This window comes from Fusarium phalaenopsidis (genome assembly GCF_050370095.1).
Source record: "Fusarium phalaenopsidis strain FUZ10S chromosome Unknown contig_32306, whole genome shotgun sequence".
Classification (NCBI taxonomy): Eukaryota; Fungi; Ascomycota; class Sordariomycetes; order Hypocreales; family Nectriaceae; genus Fusarium; species Fusarium phalaenopsidis.
The window spans coordinates 553,018-571,190 of record NW_028145403.1 but is presented as its reverse complement, the minus strand read 5'-3'; the positions used below and the strand labels follow the sequence as shown (position 1 = coordinate 571,190).

Genomic DNA, 18,173 nt, shown 5'->3' with positions numbered 1-18,173 from the left:
TGCCCTATCGCAGATCGCCGCTTTTAAGGCCTCTTCACTCGCTGGCTCAGCTTCGGCTCAGCTATTCATCAGCCCCCATCAGCCCTCTATCGGCCCCCATCAGCTCTGATCACCCCTCTGGCTGAGCAGAGCCCACTGGTCGCTCTTGATCCCATTTCTGGGTCCTTAACCTCTGGGTCTCGTCACCCCCTTCAACTCCCATAGGTGTCATGGCATCCCAACCAAGGTCAGCCTCGGACCCTCTTCTGGGACTGTGATCCCAGTTCTTGATCCTTCATAAAAGTCCCAGAACCTAGCCGTAATTAAATCCTTCTATGTCCGGAAGCAGTACATTCCGATGCAATTAATACTTCGATATCCGGGAGAACAAGTACGGCTAGATCAAGCCCGAGAACACAGTTAACGTGGACGAGGGTGGCATAATGGCCGGTTTCGGTAGGTCATCTGTAACTCCTCTGCGTGTTTTTATAGGTTATGACTGATTAGTTGCCCACAAGGCTTAGACAGCCTCGTAATCGGGAGCTCTGACCCGAACAAGAAGGCGATATTAAAGGGCTCCTAGTCGCGCAGGTAGGCCTTATTTATCGAGGCCGTCACCGCAACTAGCCTCGCTTTAAAACCGGGGATTATCTTTAAAGGAAAGGAGCTATAGAAATAGTGATTTCTAGACGAGTTCAAATTGATAGCCAACTAGTACTATATCATATCGCCCAACGGCTAGACCGATAACTATATAGCTCTCGAGTGGCTAAAAGATATCTATCTACCTTAAGCGGAGCCTCGTGAGGTATTAGACGCGAGGCTTATTATCCTTGACGGTCATAGAAGCTATGCATAGGTGAGTCTTTTAGGGGTTTTATCGCAAAATCTTCCGCTATAAGATCACTAACGAGCATCTAGGATAAATGGATGGCTATGTGCTTTCTAAATAACGTCTACTATTGTTACCTGCTAGCATATTGTTCTCATGGATTATAGCTGTTAGATAATGGAATTTTTAATATTATTAAAGGTGCGTATTAGAAAAAACTCTAAAAGCTAGCTAGTTTAACTAATTCTGCGCTGGTCAATAAAGTTAACTTTATTTGAGCATATGTGAAAGCCAGAGAGGCGGGCATAAGGAAGGAGGTTATCCTATCCGGCTAGGGATTTACTAGAAATTAGCTAATAAATCGTCGCAAAGCTCTAGCATATCCGGAAATTCAACTAGATAAAGAAAAGGTAGTAGAGCGGTTTAAGACGCTAAGCCCTCCTTAGTTATACTTAGATGATACGCCGAAAACGAGCCGGTAGGTAAGAGATTTGGCTAAATACCGAAGTCGTCTAACTAGGCGGAAATATAGTAAGATCGCAAAGGGGCTAGAAGCTTTAGAGATGAAGGTGGCCGTTTAGAATGCGCGGGTCACCGGCCTCGAGGAGTAGGTATCCCAGCTGCGGCGAGGGAAGAAAAGATAGGCGGTACCGAACCTGAATCGACGATTTATGGCTCTAGCGAAGGCTCTAGCGGCTAGAGAAGCTCTTCCTAACTCAAAGGAGGCAAAAATAGAGGTGGATATGGATGAGGAGGTCGAGTTAGTGATTAAGGTGGGTATTAAGTCAGAGGACAAAAGTGAGGACTTCATGGTCATAATAAAGCACTGCCAGCGCATACGCAGTGGTCGAGAGGTCAAAAAACTACGCAGAGAGTAAAGTTTGATTAATATTATAGAGAGACTTTTAACTAGCTTCGATTTTTATTGACACGATGGTCTAATTTTGTGTGCACTAAAATTTAGATTTTGTATGGGAGGACCGAAATTTTGGTGATGTATTAGGTGGGGCTATGCATTAGGTGGTCCTGGATGGTAAGGCCTCCGATAATCGCAGCCAATAACCGGACGGGAGACAAAAGTCAGATCCATCGTAACTTGTCTGTTGATCTGTTTCCATTCCCTCGTCTTCTTCGGAATCGGTATCCTCATTGGTCCCTTCATCTGTGTCCTCGCCGAAATCTTCGCCACTCTCCATATCCTCCGAGTCAGAGTTAGAGTTACAGTCGTCGCGCCACTCATGGCATTCCTCGCCCCCAGACTCATAGTTTGCGACGTCTAAACCATCGCAGATATCATCTCTTGCCAGTTACAATTGACCTACTAGGTACAATATGTGCTGCATCATCTTCACCTCATTTAATCCCAGACATAAATTAAATATCTCCCGGCGTTTCCGGGCCGGGTATTATAGAACGTGAAAGATAAAGCAGATAAGTCTTTTCCATGTCGCCAGGTATCTCTTAAAGCTTGGTATAACCCGAAATCCATGCGGCCAGAAGGTATCTTTCGAAAATATGTTCAGCCAACACCGAGATGTGTATGGCGTTTGATCGAGTGTAGCTCTTGCCCTATCGATCATAAGGTCTAGGCCTTGGAGAATAATCCGCAGCTGAGCTTCGGTTTCGGCAGAGCTCCATAAGGGGGATCCCCGGCACTGGCCGAGTAAATAACTTTCACTTCCCAGGGGACCTGGTTGTTGGGCCGAGGCGGCAATAATATCGAGTAGTCTATGTCTACTACGGAACAGCTCGGGCCAGCGAGTATGTTGGAGCCATGGAGTCGTCTCGCTCAGTTGAGCGGCCTCGACATGACTAGCCTGAGTGCTTTTGAACGGCCTTTTCATGATGATAGTAGTCGCCTTGACTTGTCGGGTGTCTGTGAGTGACTAGAGACGATGATAATGATGATGGAATCTTCAAGTTAGCAAAGTCTGTATCTAGAAAGGGGGTAGATGGCTAAGAGACACGTTCCACGCGCGTCGACGCGTTCAGCTCGTTCAAATAGCTTAAACTTAAATTCATCGATAGGTAATACCAACTCCATTGGCCATTGGCCTTAACAATATTACTGTAGGACCAGGCCCCAGCTAGCGAATAAAACACGAATTTTTGCTCAGGGTCTGAAATCATCAGCGGGGTCGAATCGAATCACTATAAGCTTCCAGATGCATTATTACTAGGAGGCCCAGGGTAGGGATTAATTTAGCGACCCTTGAACTACCTACGTACCTGCGACAGCGTAATGTATTCAAGTATGGAGCACTTTGACTGACTGATTTGTGTCACTATCTACTCTTTTGACATGGAATAATTCCCCTTTGGTGTCATACCTCGTTCTGAACATGTCAGTCTACCATGTAATCCATCACTGTCCATCTTCAGAAGAGTCACAGCTTGTGTTGCTGGATAGATGTACTGGCATTCAACAGTATATACCCCCAAGAACCATACTCATCTCACTCTCCACGCTCTGGCCTTAAGCTCTGGCCTTGGCACCCTGATTCAATCTCCCATCTTCAACCCTGAGCGCTGGGTTCCTCGAAAAGATGCTCAAAATCGACAGGTATGCGTCCATGACCACCTCAGCATCCTTCGACCCATACCTCTCCTTCTGCAGTTTGACTGTGATCAAAGGATCCTTACTCGGGTCATCACTCATCTCCAGCGTGATATCATAAGGCGATCCGGCACGCGGTGTGCGCGCGTCGACAATCTTGGCCTCACCAATGCTTCCGCTTTCCGCCTGGCCCTGTTTATAGTCAAAGACAGCTTGGAATAGCGGCGCGTGGGAGTGAGGCTGCTCGACGGAGGGAGCCGACAGACCCAGCCGGTTGAGGATAGTCCCATGTGGCACGGCACTGTGAAGGATGGCGGTGCGCATCTGCTCTTTGACGGCAACAAGAATCTCGTTAAAGATCTTGTCTGAGGCGTAGTCAAGACGTACGGGCAAGATGTTGGCAAAGAATCCCATAGTAGCCTGGTCTGTGAGCGTGGGCCGGTTGGTGTCAGCGACGCCGATGACCACGTCTGTGCTGCCTGTCAGACGAGCCAGCAGCACATGGAACGAGGCCAGATAGTAGTGCATAGGCGTCACTTTGTGCTTGCGACTGCGATCCCTGATGCGGACGGCGACCATGCGGTTCAGGCGTGCCGAAAGCTCGTGCTCAGTCCACGAGGTTGGAGTTGCACTGGCCTGAGCCTCGGGCACGCTGAGTAGAGGCAGTCTTGTCGGCAAGGTCTCGAATAGACCGGCCCAGTAGTCAAGGTCCTTGTTGAACCCGCCAGATTCAAGCTGGCTGCGCTGGCGGGTAGAATAGTCGGCGTAGCTGGGAGCAGGCTCGAGCTGGACGCCGCTGTAGAGCTGTCCGGCCTCGACGAAGAGATGTTCAGTTGTCCAGCCATCGCCGACAAGGCGGTGGTAGGCAATGATGAGCAGATGATCAGTGGGTGACCAGTAGAAGTCGACTATCTTGAGGGTGTCTCCCGTTACTATATTATACTCGTACCGTTCGAGATCCTTGAACCCCTGATCGGCAGCAGCCTTGTCGGCAACCTTGACGGCCTCAAAGCAGACCCGCGGTGACTTGGTGATGGCTTGAATGGGTTGACCTGGACCGTCGGGATCAGAGACGAAACACGTGCGGAACGCGTCGTTGCGCTGCAGTGCCTGGTTGAAAGCCCAGGCGAGGCGGTTGAGGTTGAGAGGACCCTGCATGTACATGCCAATGGTGCTGTTGAAGGTTTGAGGTTCCAGAGGAAGTTGCTGTTGTCTCCAAGAGTACTCTTGCGTAACGGAGAGCGGCACTTGACGTTCAAAGGCCTTGTCGTCCAGGGAATGAGTAGATGGCGGTGTTGGGATACTCTCGTAACCAGTCGAGTCTATTGACTCATTAGACGCCCCGATGGTCGATGGCGGTGTCGTCAGTTGCGCCCCTGCGTCAAGCTGCGTTACCCCTTCTGATACTGCAGAATAGGCCAAGGGAACAAGTTCGGGTGTCAAGCGGGAGACGGCCTCATCAGCCAGGTCAATGACGGAGGCACCGCCAAGGATCTTCAGAAGGGGGATGTCGATGCTGAGATTCTTGGAGAACCATGAGCCAACCGTCACAGCACTGAGAGAATCAACTCCCTGGTCGATCAGGGGAACCGTCAGGCTGAGCTCATCGGCAGGAGTCAGTTGCAAGGCGCCGCGGATCCTGCCAGAGACACCCTCGATGATGACTGAGCGAACTTGATCCATGGTCTCTGCCTTGGCGAGCTGGTCCTTGATGGATCCAGCAGCCCCAGCGGCGGCTTCACTCTTGACATGACGATGAGATAGCTTGAAGTGGGCGAACCGTGGGTCGTCAAAGTAGGGAATCCGGTCACGGTTGCTGGGGTCCATGTACGGCATGCCAGTCATGACTTCGACGTCGTTGATGTCCCTATTCCGACCGGCGACAACGGCTTCCGCAAAGAGCGCATGAAGCTCCCATTCATTGACTTCGTCGAAGAGGAACTTGACGACATCATACTCGTGCTCCCGGCCGGCTCTAGCAATGAAGCCAACACCAAACACGGCACCGATGTCGATGGTAGAGGCGGCCATCCCACGAGCTCGTCTCTGCTGAGCAAGAGCATGTGTGTATGCATTTGCAGCGCTGTATGCTGCTTGTCCGGGGTTTCCGGAGACCATGACAAAGGACGAGAACATGACGAAGAAGTCAAGCGGGTTGGCAGGGTCCGAAAGACGCTCGTTTAGCAGGCGGGCACCTGTCACCTTGGGAGCAAGCACCATTTCAAGCATGGAGAGATCCATATTCTTGAACATGACATCCTGAAGCACAAGAGGACCAAAGGCCACACCGGCAATGGGAGGCATCGAGGCACGGACTTGGGCGAGACCCTTGTCGACCGAGGCCTCGTTGGATACATCCCTACATTCAAGTTAGCAACATTACTGAAGTTTAGAGACATTATGGACTTGCATTGGGAGAATCATGACGTTCCCTCCAAGCAGTGTTATGTCGTCGATCCAACGCTGGTCAACCTTGGGAGAGCGACTGGACAGGACGACATGACGTGCGCCTCGCTCTACCATGAATCGAGCAATAGACCGACCCAAATCACCGGCAAGACCAACTAGCAGATAGGTCTTGTCTTGGACAAAGATGCGGTCTGTCTCAATGGACCGGATACGGCTGGGAATGACCTGGTCTGAGTTCCAATCGAGGACAGCATTGACCTTTGGCGCACTCTTCAAAGCCAATATCTCAGATGCCTTGAGAACAGGAACGGTGTGGTCCTTGTTAATCTTGCTCGATATCCCGACAGCCTTGGCTAGTGCCTGAGACGCCTCCTGAGAGTGGTTTGCCGACATGGGCGTGGCGACGTTCTGGAACAGATAGCCAACATGGCGGATAGAGCAGCTGGGTGGAAGGCATCTGGCCAGCCGGTGGTTGAGGCTTGCTGGACTTTGACTCGAAGTCAAGTCATAGAACACTGATGTGTTTCGTGGCAGCTTCCGGTGCAGGCTTCGCTGCGTCTCCTTGTCATGCAACTGAATCCACTGGACATCATCCAGCTCTGGAGAAGCCCCAGTCGACACGAAGCTGAGCGTGATGCCAGCAGCCACTGCTCTCTGGCTCAGAGTCATGACATAGAGGCTGGGAGGCTCAAAGACGAGCACGGATGAACCTGGAGCTAGATCTGATAGTAGGGTCCGAGCGACTAGGTTAGCCGAGATGCCTGAAACTATAGGCATTGCCGATTCAACTGTGTCTCTGATGGTGACGAGTTGGCTGGAAGGGACTTGGACTGAGGAAGCGTTGCTCTCTGAGAGAGCTACGACAGTTCCGTCGACACCAGCAACCTTGCCCTGGATCAGATACAAGTAGCCCAGCTGTCCAATCCTCAGAGCCTGTGCGAGCGAGTATTGCACCTGGACCTTGACACATGACTCATCAACAGGCAGGGGAACAAACCTCTCTTCTTGAAACAGGAAGAAGGGCTCGTCCTCATCGTACCCGAAGCTTAGAGTCTCCCTTGTGGGGTCCACGTCAGCCAGGATGCGGCGGCGGCCAGAGTTCAGTCGATTGTTCTTCTCGACATCTGGCTTGAGACGTGGTACGATGACCTTGCCCCCTGATAGGAAGAGCTCGGGCTCCTGCGTCCAGAGAATACCGTTGTCCTGCCAGTTGGCGCCCTCCTCGAGGCGCAGCATGGTCTCGACCAGGAAGTCAGGCTTGAGATTCTCAGCCTTGTCAACGTCCAAGACCTGTACGTTGATATCAGGGTACTCCATGCGGAGGGTGCGGAGGAGACCAATCGTCAAGGCTTGCTGTGGATTCTCGACCCAGGCATCTTCCGTCACCCACAAGACGTTGCTTGCGGCGTTGAAGATGGTTTGCAAGGCATCGAGTTGTTCGTCGTCGAGCCCGGCAAATGTGTGATCATCGAGTTCAGAGAGCACAATGAATGTAGTCCCTGGTTGACAGTCAAAGTCAATGATCTCTCGGATGCTGGGGACAGTGTCCCATCTGCGGGTTGGTAGGATCCCCGGCAGCTTGTCCAAGAGCGCGTCGGCCTTTGGCGAGGAGCCTCCAATGACAACTAGGGGCGCAAATGAGTCGTTGATGGGGGCGGCCAGCGGCGAATCGAGCCTTTGAACTTGATCGTCGATAGCATGAGTAGCGAAGACACCGTTGGGGAAGACCCTGCTATCCGGGTCCAGAGTGCGACTGTCAAGACCAGAGAATCCCGTATTCTTCAGCAGCTTCTCCCACTCATCGTAAGAGATGAAGGGCTCGAGAGCACGGCCTTCATCGTGACCAGCCCACCAGTCGGGGAAGAGGCCAAAGATGAATCCAATACGAGTGTGCTCGCGGTGTGCAACTTCGATGACAATCAGTCGACCACCGGGCTTCAGCAGAGACCGAACATTCTTCAGCGTCTCCTCGAGCTTAGGAGTGGCATGGAGCACGTTGGAGGCAATGATCAAGTCGTACGAGTTGGGCTTGAACTCTTGGTCGGCAGGATCACGGCGGATATCAAGCGGACGAAAGTCCATCTTGCTTGCGTGCTTCTCAAACTCTTTGGCCGCTTGCTCGAAGAAGGCGCTTGAGATGTCGGTGAAGGTGTAGCTGTTGAATGAGACTTGCTCAGAATCCAAGAAGTACCGCGTGGCACCCCCAGTACCAGCACCTTGAAATGTCAGTCACTCCCCTTGTATCGGATGGGTGACGGTGGACCTTACCAATCTCGAGAACATCCAGGTTCTGATAACGGTGATTGATCTGCTTGAGAAGCCTCTGGTAGTAGCTATAGGAGTGCCCGTAACTGACGGTGCTGCTGTAGAACTCGGTGAGCAAGCCGTCATGGTCCATGAGGTCAAAGGCGTTCCTGTTGTTGCGAAGCGTGTCCAAGGCACCTTCACCGACTCTCTGAATGAGGCGCACAAACGGATGAGACACGTTCCTTGACAATATGTTAGCTGATATCTCGTCCATGTTAGAAGGAAGTCTTACTGTTGGATAAGTTCTTCAACATCCGCTCGCGTGTCCTTGTCCCAGTCTGACACATACCACACATTGCGGCCAGCTTCAGTTTCAGCCATGACATGCTCACACCACTGGATATGTTTCGTCGAGTGCCAGGCTGCCTTCTCGCGGTCCTCAGCAGTGAGGCTCGCGAGGAAGGACTTGATATACCAGTAGGTGATCCGTTCAATGACTGCAACCTTGCTCTTGTCCTGCTCAGTGGCGTGGTACTTGCTGTCATCGATCAAGGTATCAGGATCTATCTCAGCCCAGTTCCACTTGCAGAACATGTCATGGTCATCAGCAGCCGAGGGTGGAGAGAAGGGTTTGAAACCGAGGCCCTCTATGTGAATCATAGTGGCTCCAGTCTCGGCATCAAAGACTTCAATGTCGCCTTCCACAGTGTTGCCAACACTTGCCGCGCTGGTTGAGATGAAGTTTACCTCGTTGGACAAGGGGTCGACTCTACCAGCCACCCAGGGGTTCAGAGCGATGCGGTCAATTCCAGTGGGCACCAGAAGAGATCGCAGACGTCTGTCACCGGGGGCCGTGTAAGCCCCAATGAAGCTTTGAAAAGCAACGTCGAGAGTGGCAGGGTGCATCACCATGTTGCGGTGATTGTCTTTGAGGTGGTGGAAGGCAATGGTGCCACAGGCCTTGCTATCTCCCCGCTTCAAGCTGCTGACTCCACGGAACTGCTTGGTGTAGCCATAGCCAATCTCATCGAGCATACTGTAGAATCGGTCGACGCTGACGTTGTTCAGATGCGGCGGTTCGCCCTGAGGGACTGGAAGAGCTTCATGTGATGCTGGTCCGTAGGTAACGGCAACCGTACCAGAGGCCGAGCTAGTGAGACTCATTTCTCTGGCGAGAGAAGAGTTGATGGTGAAGCTGTAGACTGCGTATTCATCCGTCGTCTTGGATTGATCCATCCCCAGAGTGAGATTGAGCTCAACCATACTGTTCTCATTCTCAAAGGTCACAGCTTTGTCGATGCTCAGGTCCAGAACCTCCAGCAGCTGGACCTCTCGGTCACCGGCCTGCTTCAAAGCAGCCTCCATGGCCATGACGACGTAGCCTGCTCCAGGGAACACAGTCTGTCCTTGTAGAGAGTGGCCGTCTAGCCATTCGATATCACGCTGTCGGATAAAGTTCTGCCACTGAACCGACGAAGGACTGCTGTGGACGAGTTGTTTGCCGAGCAAAAGATGAGGCGTATCAGCAGCAAGCCATGAGCGAAGCGTGCGAGACTCCTTTCTGTACGAGCGGGAATGGTCCCAAGAATAGCACGGAAGTTCCTTGGACAAGTCCTTGACAGCTGTATCTGGTGATAGGCAGCTGTAGAGGCTGTCGATGTCAACAGCAGCTGAGCCAAAATGTGACCATAGATAACCCAAGCACGAAGAGAAGGCTTCGGTGTCATCCTTCTTTCGCTCCATGCAGCCCACGTATGGGAGAGGTGCACCAAAACAGTTCTCGATGGTTTGCAGAGTTGGATTCTTCAGAGCAGGGTGAGCTCCAACCTCGATACAGGCGTCGAGCGGCAGATGCTTTACCAGTGCTTGCTCGACAGCGTACGAGAATAGGACGGGAGAGAGAAGGTTGTCCCTCCAGTACTCGGCCTTGAGATCCTCGGGCTTCATGACCTTTGCTTCGTACACAGACGAGATCCAGGTGACGGTTGGTGAGGCCTCCCCTTCAAAGGTATCACAGCCGCAAGCTTTAAGAGCGGCCACATAGGGCTCGGCACAGGGATGCATATGGTGAGAGTGATAAGCCCTGTCGATCTTGAGAAGGCGGTTGAACCTCGACTCGTCATTGAGAATCTCCTGAGCCTCAAAAATGGCATCCTTGTCACCTGACAGAGTGACACTCTCTGGGCCATTGCTCGCTGCAACAGTGATTCTACCCTCAAAAGCCTCGAGAGCACATAACTCTGCTGCATCGTCGTAGGAGGTGCCCGCAGCCATCATGGCACCCTCCACGCCTCTTGAGCTACCTGCAAGCGTCGAAGTGAGACCGCGAAGATGTGCGATGCGGATTGCTTGGGAAGCCGAGACGAAGCCTGCGGCAAAGGAACAAGCTATCTCTCCCGAGCTGTGACCAAGGACGGTCTTGAACTCGACCCCTGAGGCTTGAAGAAGCTTCACAAGCATGATCTGGACTGCACAGCAGAGAGGCTGGGAGAAGGTAGCGTCATGGACGTTTGAGTCTTCGCCCTCGAGAAGAAGCTGGTCCATGAGGTGCCACTTGGGTCGGTATTCTGCTGGTAGATTTTGCAGAGACTGGTTGAGCTCTAAGATGACTTTTCGGGCGTACGGGACTTCTGAGATGAGAGCCTTTCCCATGGCTGGCCACTGAGCACCCTGACCAGTGAAGATGCCAAGGATCTGGGGTTTGAACTTGATGTCAGAGGCGGTTGCGATGCTTTGCTTTCCCTTGACCAAAGGTGCATCGCGCTCAAGAGCCTCACAAAGAGCTTGTATCGTCTTGACTTGGATCGAATGGCGGACCTGGAGATTGGAGCGTTTCCTTAGCAGCGTCCAAGCCAAGTCTCGCAGCTGTACATCAGGCTGGTTCTCGAGATGTTGCTTCAGCTCCTCCATGGTGGCCTTGAGAGAGGCTTCCGAGTTGGCAGACAGCGTGATGGGCACAAGACAAGGGGTTAAGGGCTGATCCAGTGCCTGTTCCCTACAGGCGGGAACGTAGGACTCGACGATGACATGGGCGTTTGTGCCACCGAATCCGAACGAGTTGACGCTCACGCGTCGTGGCTGGTTGGACTTGAGTGTGGGCCAGGCCATCTGCTTGGTGACAACTTGGAGATCAGAGTAGAAGGGGGCCACACTGGGACTCAGTTCATTGAACAGCATGTTTGGCGGTATAAGACCATGTCGAATGACCTGAGAAGCCTTCATCAAGCCAGCAATGCCAGCAGTACCTTCGGTATGGCCAATGATTGTCTTGATACTACCCACGTACAGAGGGTCCTCGTCGACGGCACGCTGCCTGTCTCCAAAGAAAGCAGAAGAGATGGCTTGGGCTTCTTGAGGATCTCCTGCGGGAGTACCAGTGCCGTGGGCTTCAAAATATTGGCAACGGTCCTCTGGCTTTGCCAAGTCGAGACCTGCTCTTTCGTAGACTTGGCGAATGAGGGCTTCCTGTGCTGCATGGTTGGGCATGGTGATCCCTGGAGTCCTTCCATCCTGGTTGATGCCGCTCTCACGAATCACACACTCGATGGGGTCACCATCTGCGAGTGCCTGGCTGAGGGTCTTGAGCACGACAGCAGCAACACCTTCACCCCTGGCATACCCGTTCGCGTCGGCATCCCACATTCGAGAACGGCCAGTGGGTGAAAACATGTTGAGTTTGCTGGCGCCGATGAAAGGAGCTGGGCCCAGCATAAGGTTTGAGCCGGCGGCAATGGCCACGTCGCTCAGGCCTGTCCGAAGCTGCTCGACGGCTTGGTGCACAGCCACGAGGGAGGAGCTGCAGGCGGTATCAAAGGTCATACTTGGACCGTGCCAGTCAAAGACGTATGAGACTCTGTTGGAGAGGATGGACGAGGCTGTGCCGGTGGCAGCGTATATGCTCATGGCGTCGATGTCGTAGTTTTGGATGTCGAGAAAATCCCGCTGCATCATACCGACGTAGACGGCGGTAGGAGAACCTCGAAGGTCTTCCATCTTAAGACCAGCTGACGAGATGCCTTCGTACACAGTCTCGAGAAGAAGGCGTTGCTGAGGATCGATGGTGTCGACCTCGCTTGGGGGGATGCTGAAGAAGCTCGGGTCAAAGGTGTAAGGGTCTTCATCGAGAAAGTAGGCGTATTGAGCGTTGGTACGACCATGGTGAGACCCATCAGGATGGTAAAAGGCATCGATGTTGAATCTGTCTTTGGGGACTTTCTTGACCAAGTCTCTGGGGCTCTTTAGAAGTTCCCAGAGCTTCGACGGACTCGATGCACCACCGGGGAAGCGACAGCCGCTGCCAATGATGGCAATGGGCTCATTGCGGCGGGCTTCAGTTTGGGTCATGGTAATGATTTGATCTTGTTCGATCTTGATGTGTTGAAGAGATGATGCTGCAAGTATAGTTGAGGGCGTAGAGGGAGGGCCTTTTATAGGGCCCTGGTGGTTTCTCTTTTCCCTTTGCTATATTCCTATATGATCCTCACGAGCCTGGAGGGTTACATGTCGGCTGGTCCGTCAGTACATTCTCCGAATGACTGCATCGTCGGCACTTGGCAACGGGAAAACCACAGGAGCTGCAATCCATACTGGAAAGTGTGAGAAGGCTCGGCGCTGATTATCCAATGCCTTTCGGTGCCCGAGATATCCCTATGCGCGGGACGTGGGTTCAGTATTCGAGGATAGTTCCACCAGGGCTGGAACACAATGGGATAAGCTAACTACAACAGGACATAAGGTTGTAGATACGAGTCCTCCATTATGCGGTTGAAGGAGCCAACAGTAGCTTGATTACGGGCCATGGCTTAGGACTTGGAGCAATGACTTGTTGAGGAAATCAGATGCGACTCTGACGCTCCTAGATAGGTCTCTCTCTATATTCACACCCTTCTGTCTACCTAGTCCAGACCACACCACCTTCCTGCCACTCAGCTTACTATGCTGTCAGCACAGCGCACCATGGCTCGTTGTTTATCTAAATGTCTCAGTTCTGCGGGGCGAGAGTTAACATATCGGACAATCTCAGGATATGCTTCACCACCTCGGCCAGCTCATCCTTCCTCGTCGGCAAGTGATGACCAGCCTCAGTCTGAATGACAGTAGCGAAGCTCGGCTGATAGTGAACCCTCACGAGCCTTCGTGCCCGCCCGAGACAAAAGTCCCTGTTGCCATGTATGTGAAGAGTCGGGACGTCGATGTGTGCCTTGCTCATGCCGTGAGCCTGGGCCTTGGCGTTGAGCCACAGCGAGGCCTCGTTGGGGAAGAAGCAGCAGCTCAGCGCAGCAAACATTGGCCGTGGAAGCCAAGGTGCGAGGCCTTGCTGTTGCTGCCAGAGCATCATTGAGAGGGCGAGGGCACCCTCGGAGAAGCCAATGCCGCCAACAATCTCGGCCTCAGGGTTGCTCTTAGTCGCTGTCCATTCATCGACGGCATGTTTGACAGAAGAGGTGACTCTATCAATGCCATCCTCAGTAGAATTGCCGTTGCTCCCAAACCAGCAGTAATATGGCTCTTGGCCGCTGAACATGGGGAGAACACCGGGTCCTGGGGCACATTCCAAGGGCCCGTCCAGGAAGATGAACTCGAACGTTTCCCCTAGCAGCAAGCAGATCCTCGCCATCTGGACCTTGAAGATGGCTCCCTTTGAGCCACTGCCATGGAAGCAAAGAAGTGCTTTGGAAGGCCTCTTGGACATTCTGTTTGCACTGTCAGTACATAACCGAGAGTGAGGCATGGTGGGTGACCAACCTTGCTTTGTTGAGGTCGAAACAAACTTTGCTTTCTGTACCGTACCCAATTCTGCCGTTGTAGCTGTTGCTCAAGAGCTGATCAAGTTGTTACCACGTGGTTTGAATAAGAGTACATCAGAACGATCCATTCGCGGGAGGCCTCGCAGGATATCCGCTTGAAATAGCGTAGCATGATACCAGATTCGGCATATGCCCGCCTTACAATGCTCGATAAGCATAAACCTTGCAATCCATGTCGTGTTGCCTGATCCCTGGTGCGCCATCGTAAGTTGACCGCGGGGGCGACCAGCGTGCTGACGTCCATATGCAGTACAACCTTAGAACGCCGAAGAAGGCCTAAAAACGCCGAAAGGGGGATTGGCGTGAGCGGGCCGTCCCTCAAATGTCTGACGGCTTACTGCTGCAGCTGCCGGGCTATGCACTGGGCGCAGCAGGCCAGGGGCTCGAAGTGTGAGCTCGTGGGAGGAATAAGAGATGGTGTTGGCCATTCTTTGGACATGGCTGAATTGAAAGGGCTTCAGCATTGAATCAAAACCACTTCAGGATTCAATAAGCATCAGTTCCTTTACCTTCACTCTGTCCTGTAAAGATCAAGAAACCCCCTTCGTATCCTGCTCACAATGGAACCGATCCCTGCGCTACCAACGACTCAGCGTGCCGTCATCATAGAGGCTGGAGATCAGGTACGCGTGCGGGACAATGTACCCTTCCCTACCCTTCAGAGGGACCAGTTCCTGGTCCGAACGGACGCTGTGGCCGTGAACCCTAGCGATACCAAGATGCGCGGCGACTTTGTCACGCCAGGGGGTGTTCTAGGGACTGACTACGCCGGCACCGTCATCGCTCGCGGCCCCGAGGTGACCCGAGTAGAGGTCGGTGACAGAGTGTGCGGAGCTCAGCACGCCATGAACGCCAACAATCCTCCTCGCGGGTCATTTGGAGAGTATAACCTCTCTGCCGGAAGCATCTGGTTGAAGCTGCCCCCCTCGGTCAGCAGCGAAGGCGGCGCCACGTTTGGGGCCGGCATCAGCACTGCAGGGCTTGCTTTGAAGCTTCTGGGGCTCCCTCTGCCTGATGCTCCGGTCGAGAAGCCCAAGTACATTCTTGTGTACGGCGGTAGCACAGCTACAGCAACCATCGCTATTCAGCTGCTACGACTGTAAGAGGAACTCGATTCCAAAGTTACAACCATGGAGCCGGCGTTGACGTTTGTAGCGCGAACATGATCCCAATAGCAACCTGCTCTCCCAAGAACTCAGAGCAAGTCAAAGCGTACGGTGCCCAAGAGACCTTCGATTATCATCAACCAGACTGCGCGGCTAGAATTGTAAGTCAATCTCACTTTAGCAAGATGCTTGATCCCCAAAGTATGCCCCTCTAGCAGTGGACATTCTTGTTTCCTCAGCAACGTTCACCTTGGCTGATCTGCCTCCCACATGTAGAAAGCCTACACAAAGAACAACCTTTGCTACGCTCTCGACTGCATCACGACAATTGAATCCACCAACTTCTGCTTCGCCGCCCTTGGTCGCGCCGGCGGCAAGTATGTGTCCCTGGACCCCTTTTCGCCGCACGCTACCACGCGCGCGACCGTCAAGACGGACTGGGTTCTTGGACCATCCATCTTCGGCGACGGGTCCACCTGGCCCGACCCATACGGCCGTCCCCCGAGTGAAGAGATTCGCGCTTATGGCGAGAAGCTGTGGGCGGTGGCGCAGAAGTTGGTCGACGATGGTAAACTGCTCCATCATCCCGTGCGGATTATCGATGGTGGGCTCTCCCAGGTGCTCACAGGTATGGAGCTGGTCAGGAGTTGTAAACTGTCAGGGGAGAAATGTGTTGTTCGCCTAGGTAACTAGTTGTTCGTAACGGTTGGTGATAAGTGTCGTGAATGGAATGATTTGAATCATCGGCTTCAAGATAATACGTATGTGATGAGGCCCGTTAGTTTCCTGGGGACAGCGGTCATGCTCCTCATCGACATTCGTCTGATCAGTGACTTAATTCTCGTGTGACAAGCCCCCACAACCCCCTCATTCGACATTGCAGTGTAGGGGGGATATGAAGGCAGCCAGGGCTGAGTCATGTCATATCTCATTGAGCCGTGAGCGAGTTATATGACAAAGGAAATAACCCAGCTTCTCTGTAGACCTGCTGAGAGGTACCTTTCACTTTGGGCTCAGTGGGCTATGCGACAAGTTACACTTCAAGGCTTACCCTTGGCAGTGAGAATGGCTGATTACGCCGAGAAAAGTGACAGATGTGAGTTATATTCAGATTCAAAGTAAGACAGCCCTCCTTCTTCAGTGCAACCTCCTCGATGTTGCCTCTTTTCCCTGGGCCCAGAAGCTACATGTGATCAAATGTGCGTCCACCATAGAGTGCTGACGTGATTTGCAGGATCGCCTAGGGACACACATAGAGTAATGTCTCTCTCTGGCCTCATACTTGGCATTTCGTGATTTTCTCGTTCACAGAAGCAATGTCCCCTGTAGCCTGTCAGCTCTGCCTTGCTTATCCTGCATCCTCACATTCCGTGCGACCTTCCAGCTATCGCCAATGCTATAAGAGGTGCATATCTTTCGCCGTAAGCATCCTACTTGGCATTTATAGACCAGTTAAGAGCTGAATATTATGTGCCCAGCTGAAGTGGTGTGACTATCTTAACTAAAGCCCCTATTGCCGTGAGGCACGGCAGGCTTGAAATAGGGTTAAATTGGGTAAAAGGAAGAGTGATGCTTATTTTAGGCCTGCGCGGCCGTGGGTCTAAGAGTCCCACTGGCCCGGAAGCCTGTCTACGTGACCCAAACCAATCCCCCCACCATCCAGAATGCCCAAGACTATCAAGGTTGCTACTATCCAGGCTGAGCCTATCTGGAACGATCTCCAAGGCAGTGTTAACAAGTTCATCGCCCTCATCCGAGAGGCAGCCGGCAACGGTGCCAACGTCATTAGATTACCCAAGGTCTTTATCCCTAGATATCCATAGTGAGTATGAATTCAAGTAGGCATATGATGGCAGGATTCGCTTATTTAAAACCAGGAGCATCTAGGCCAACTGCCCCACAGACAATGCTGCCTTCATGAATGAATACCTTCCCCGATGGCGGAGTGGTTAACCGCCTGGGCAGACCTCTTGCAGCGGGCCTGCAGAGGTGCCGGGCTCGAAACCCGGTAGGGGACCTTTAACCCCCCGGAAAAGCCAGGGCAGCTGACTGCGGCCCTTATCCGGCCCTGGGCGCGGCCGTAGGGCCGATCTGATTGGTAGAAATAGATGGACATAGTGTGGCCTCGCGGATTTTTATGGCTAGAAAAGGAAGGGTTTTTCATCCGAGGCTGCGCCACGGTTTCCCCCCCGCAAACTAGACCGGCTTTTAAGCCGCAACCAATAAGCCTGCGAGCGAGCAGGACGGGGTCGAATTGGGAATTCACTGTATTAGGTCAAATAATGCAAAATTTAAGTCGGCTGTGCCGAGAATTGACTATATTACATTCAAATGAATACCTTAAGAACTCTCTAGTCAGAGAGCCAGAGGAAATGGATTGTTTTTGAGATGCTGTCAGAGAGCCAGGTGTCTGTCATCCTAGGCTGTAGTAAACGCCATAACAGCACCCTCTACATTACTTAGGTAGCCAAAGCCTTCCTAATTCTATGCTAACTACTTGTCACCGTTGGTCTTTTATTAACGAGAATAGTAATATTATTCACCACTGCCGAAAGATCAAGCCCACTCACATAGAGCACGCCATCTATGGTGACGGCCAGGACGAGTCTCTCAAGACGGTTATCCTGTCCAAGTTTGGCAACGTTAGTGGTCTCAGCTGCCAGAAACACACTAAAGCTCTCCTGCGCCACTTGTGACGAGAGGTGTATTCCCAAGTGATAAACCGGTCGTGGTGGGTTTATGTTGGCAGAGGATCAGGTTGCGTACTCTGAGGCAGAGGGTGTAAGTCACGTCTGGTAATGTGCTCAAGGGTATTGAGTGTAACCAAGTTGTAATTAATAGCTGGGGTCGCCACTACATAAGAAAGTGCAAGGAGTGCGTCCTATATACTTTGTGCGATGGGACGGATCACGATGGATCATGGTTTGCAGGACCTCAGCCGTCATGATCCTGCTCAACGGATCAGAGGGGATCACGGCCCGCAGGCATGATCCTTCTTGATCGGTTCGCGATTGGTGAGATAAGGTGGGTCCTGTTGGTCACGTGGCTTGGAGGTCTCTTTTGGCCGTGACACCACGATAAGTGTGACGATCGTGTAGGTCCTAAGGGGATAAACCGGTCGTACTGGTTTATGTTGGCAGTGAATCAGGTCGCGTACTCTGAGAGTGGGTGCGTAAGTCACGTCTGGTAATGTGCTCAAGGGTATTGAGTGTAACCAAGTTGTATTGATAGCTGGG

The 18,173-nt window shown here is 52.5% G+C and overlaps 4 protein-coding genes across 4 annotated transcripts; 2 read left to right on the top strand and 2 right to left on the bottom strand.

Moving 5' to 3' along the window:
• Positions 1 to 3,287: 3,287 nt before the first annotated feature.
• On the bottom strand, positions 3,288 to 12,368 carry LRP88_11022 (uncharacterized protein; the record flags this gene model as incomplete). The annotated part of the gene is made up of 4 exons (XM_083247467.1): positions 3,288 to 5,727; positions 5,860 to 7,993; positions 8,046 to 8,266; positions 8,317 to 12,368. The coding sequence occupies 4 exons, from the start codon at positions 12,366 to 12,368 to the stop codon at positions 3,288 to 3,290; spliced, it is 8,847 nt and encodes a 2,948-aa protein (XP_083096615.1).
• Positions 12,369 to 13,005: 637 nt separating this feature from the next.
• On the bottom strand, positions 13,006 to 13,716 carry LRP88_11021 (uncharacterized protein; the record flags this gene model as incomplete). Its single annotated transcript, XM_083247466.1, has 1 exon — positions 13,006 to 13,716. The coding sequence occupies one exon, from the start codon at positions 13,714 to 13,716 to the stop codon at positions 13,006 to 13,008; it is 711 nt and encodes a 236-aa protein (XP_083096614.1).
• Positions 13,717 to 14,391: 675 nt separating this feature from the next.
• Positions 14,392 to 15,630, top strand: LRP88_11020 (zinc-binding alcohol dehydrogenase family protein; the record flags this gene model as incomplete). Its single annotated transcript, XM_083247465.1, has 4 exons — positions 14,392 to 14,930; positions 14,987 to 15,098; positions 15,214 to 15,565; positions 15,623 to 15,630. 4 exons carry the CDS (start codon positions 14,392 to 14,394, stop codon positions 15,628 to 15,630), a joined length of 1,011 nt encoding a protein of 336 aa, XP_083096613.1.
• A 971-nt stretch (positions 15,631 to 16,601) lies between these two features.
• LRP88_11019 (uncharacterized protein) lies at positions 16,602 to 17,633 on the top strand (the record flags this gene model as incomplete). The annotated part of the gene is made up of 2 exons (XM_083247464.1): positions 16,602 to 16,759; positions 17,468 to 17,633. 2 exons carry the CDS (start codon positions 16,602 to 16,604, stop codon positions 17,631 to 17,633), a joined length of 324 nt encoding a protein of 107 aa, XP_083096612.1.
• Positions 17,634 to 18,173: the final 540 nt, after the last annotated feature.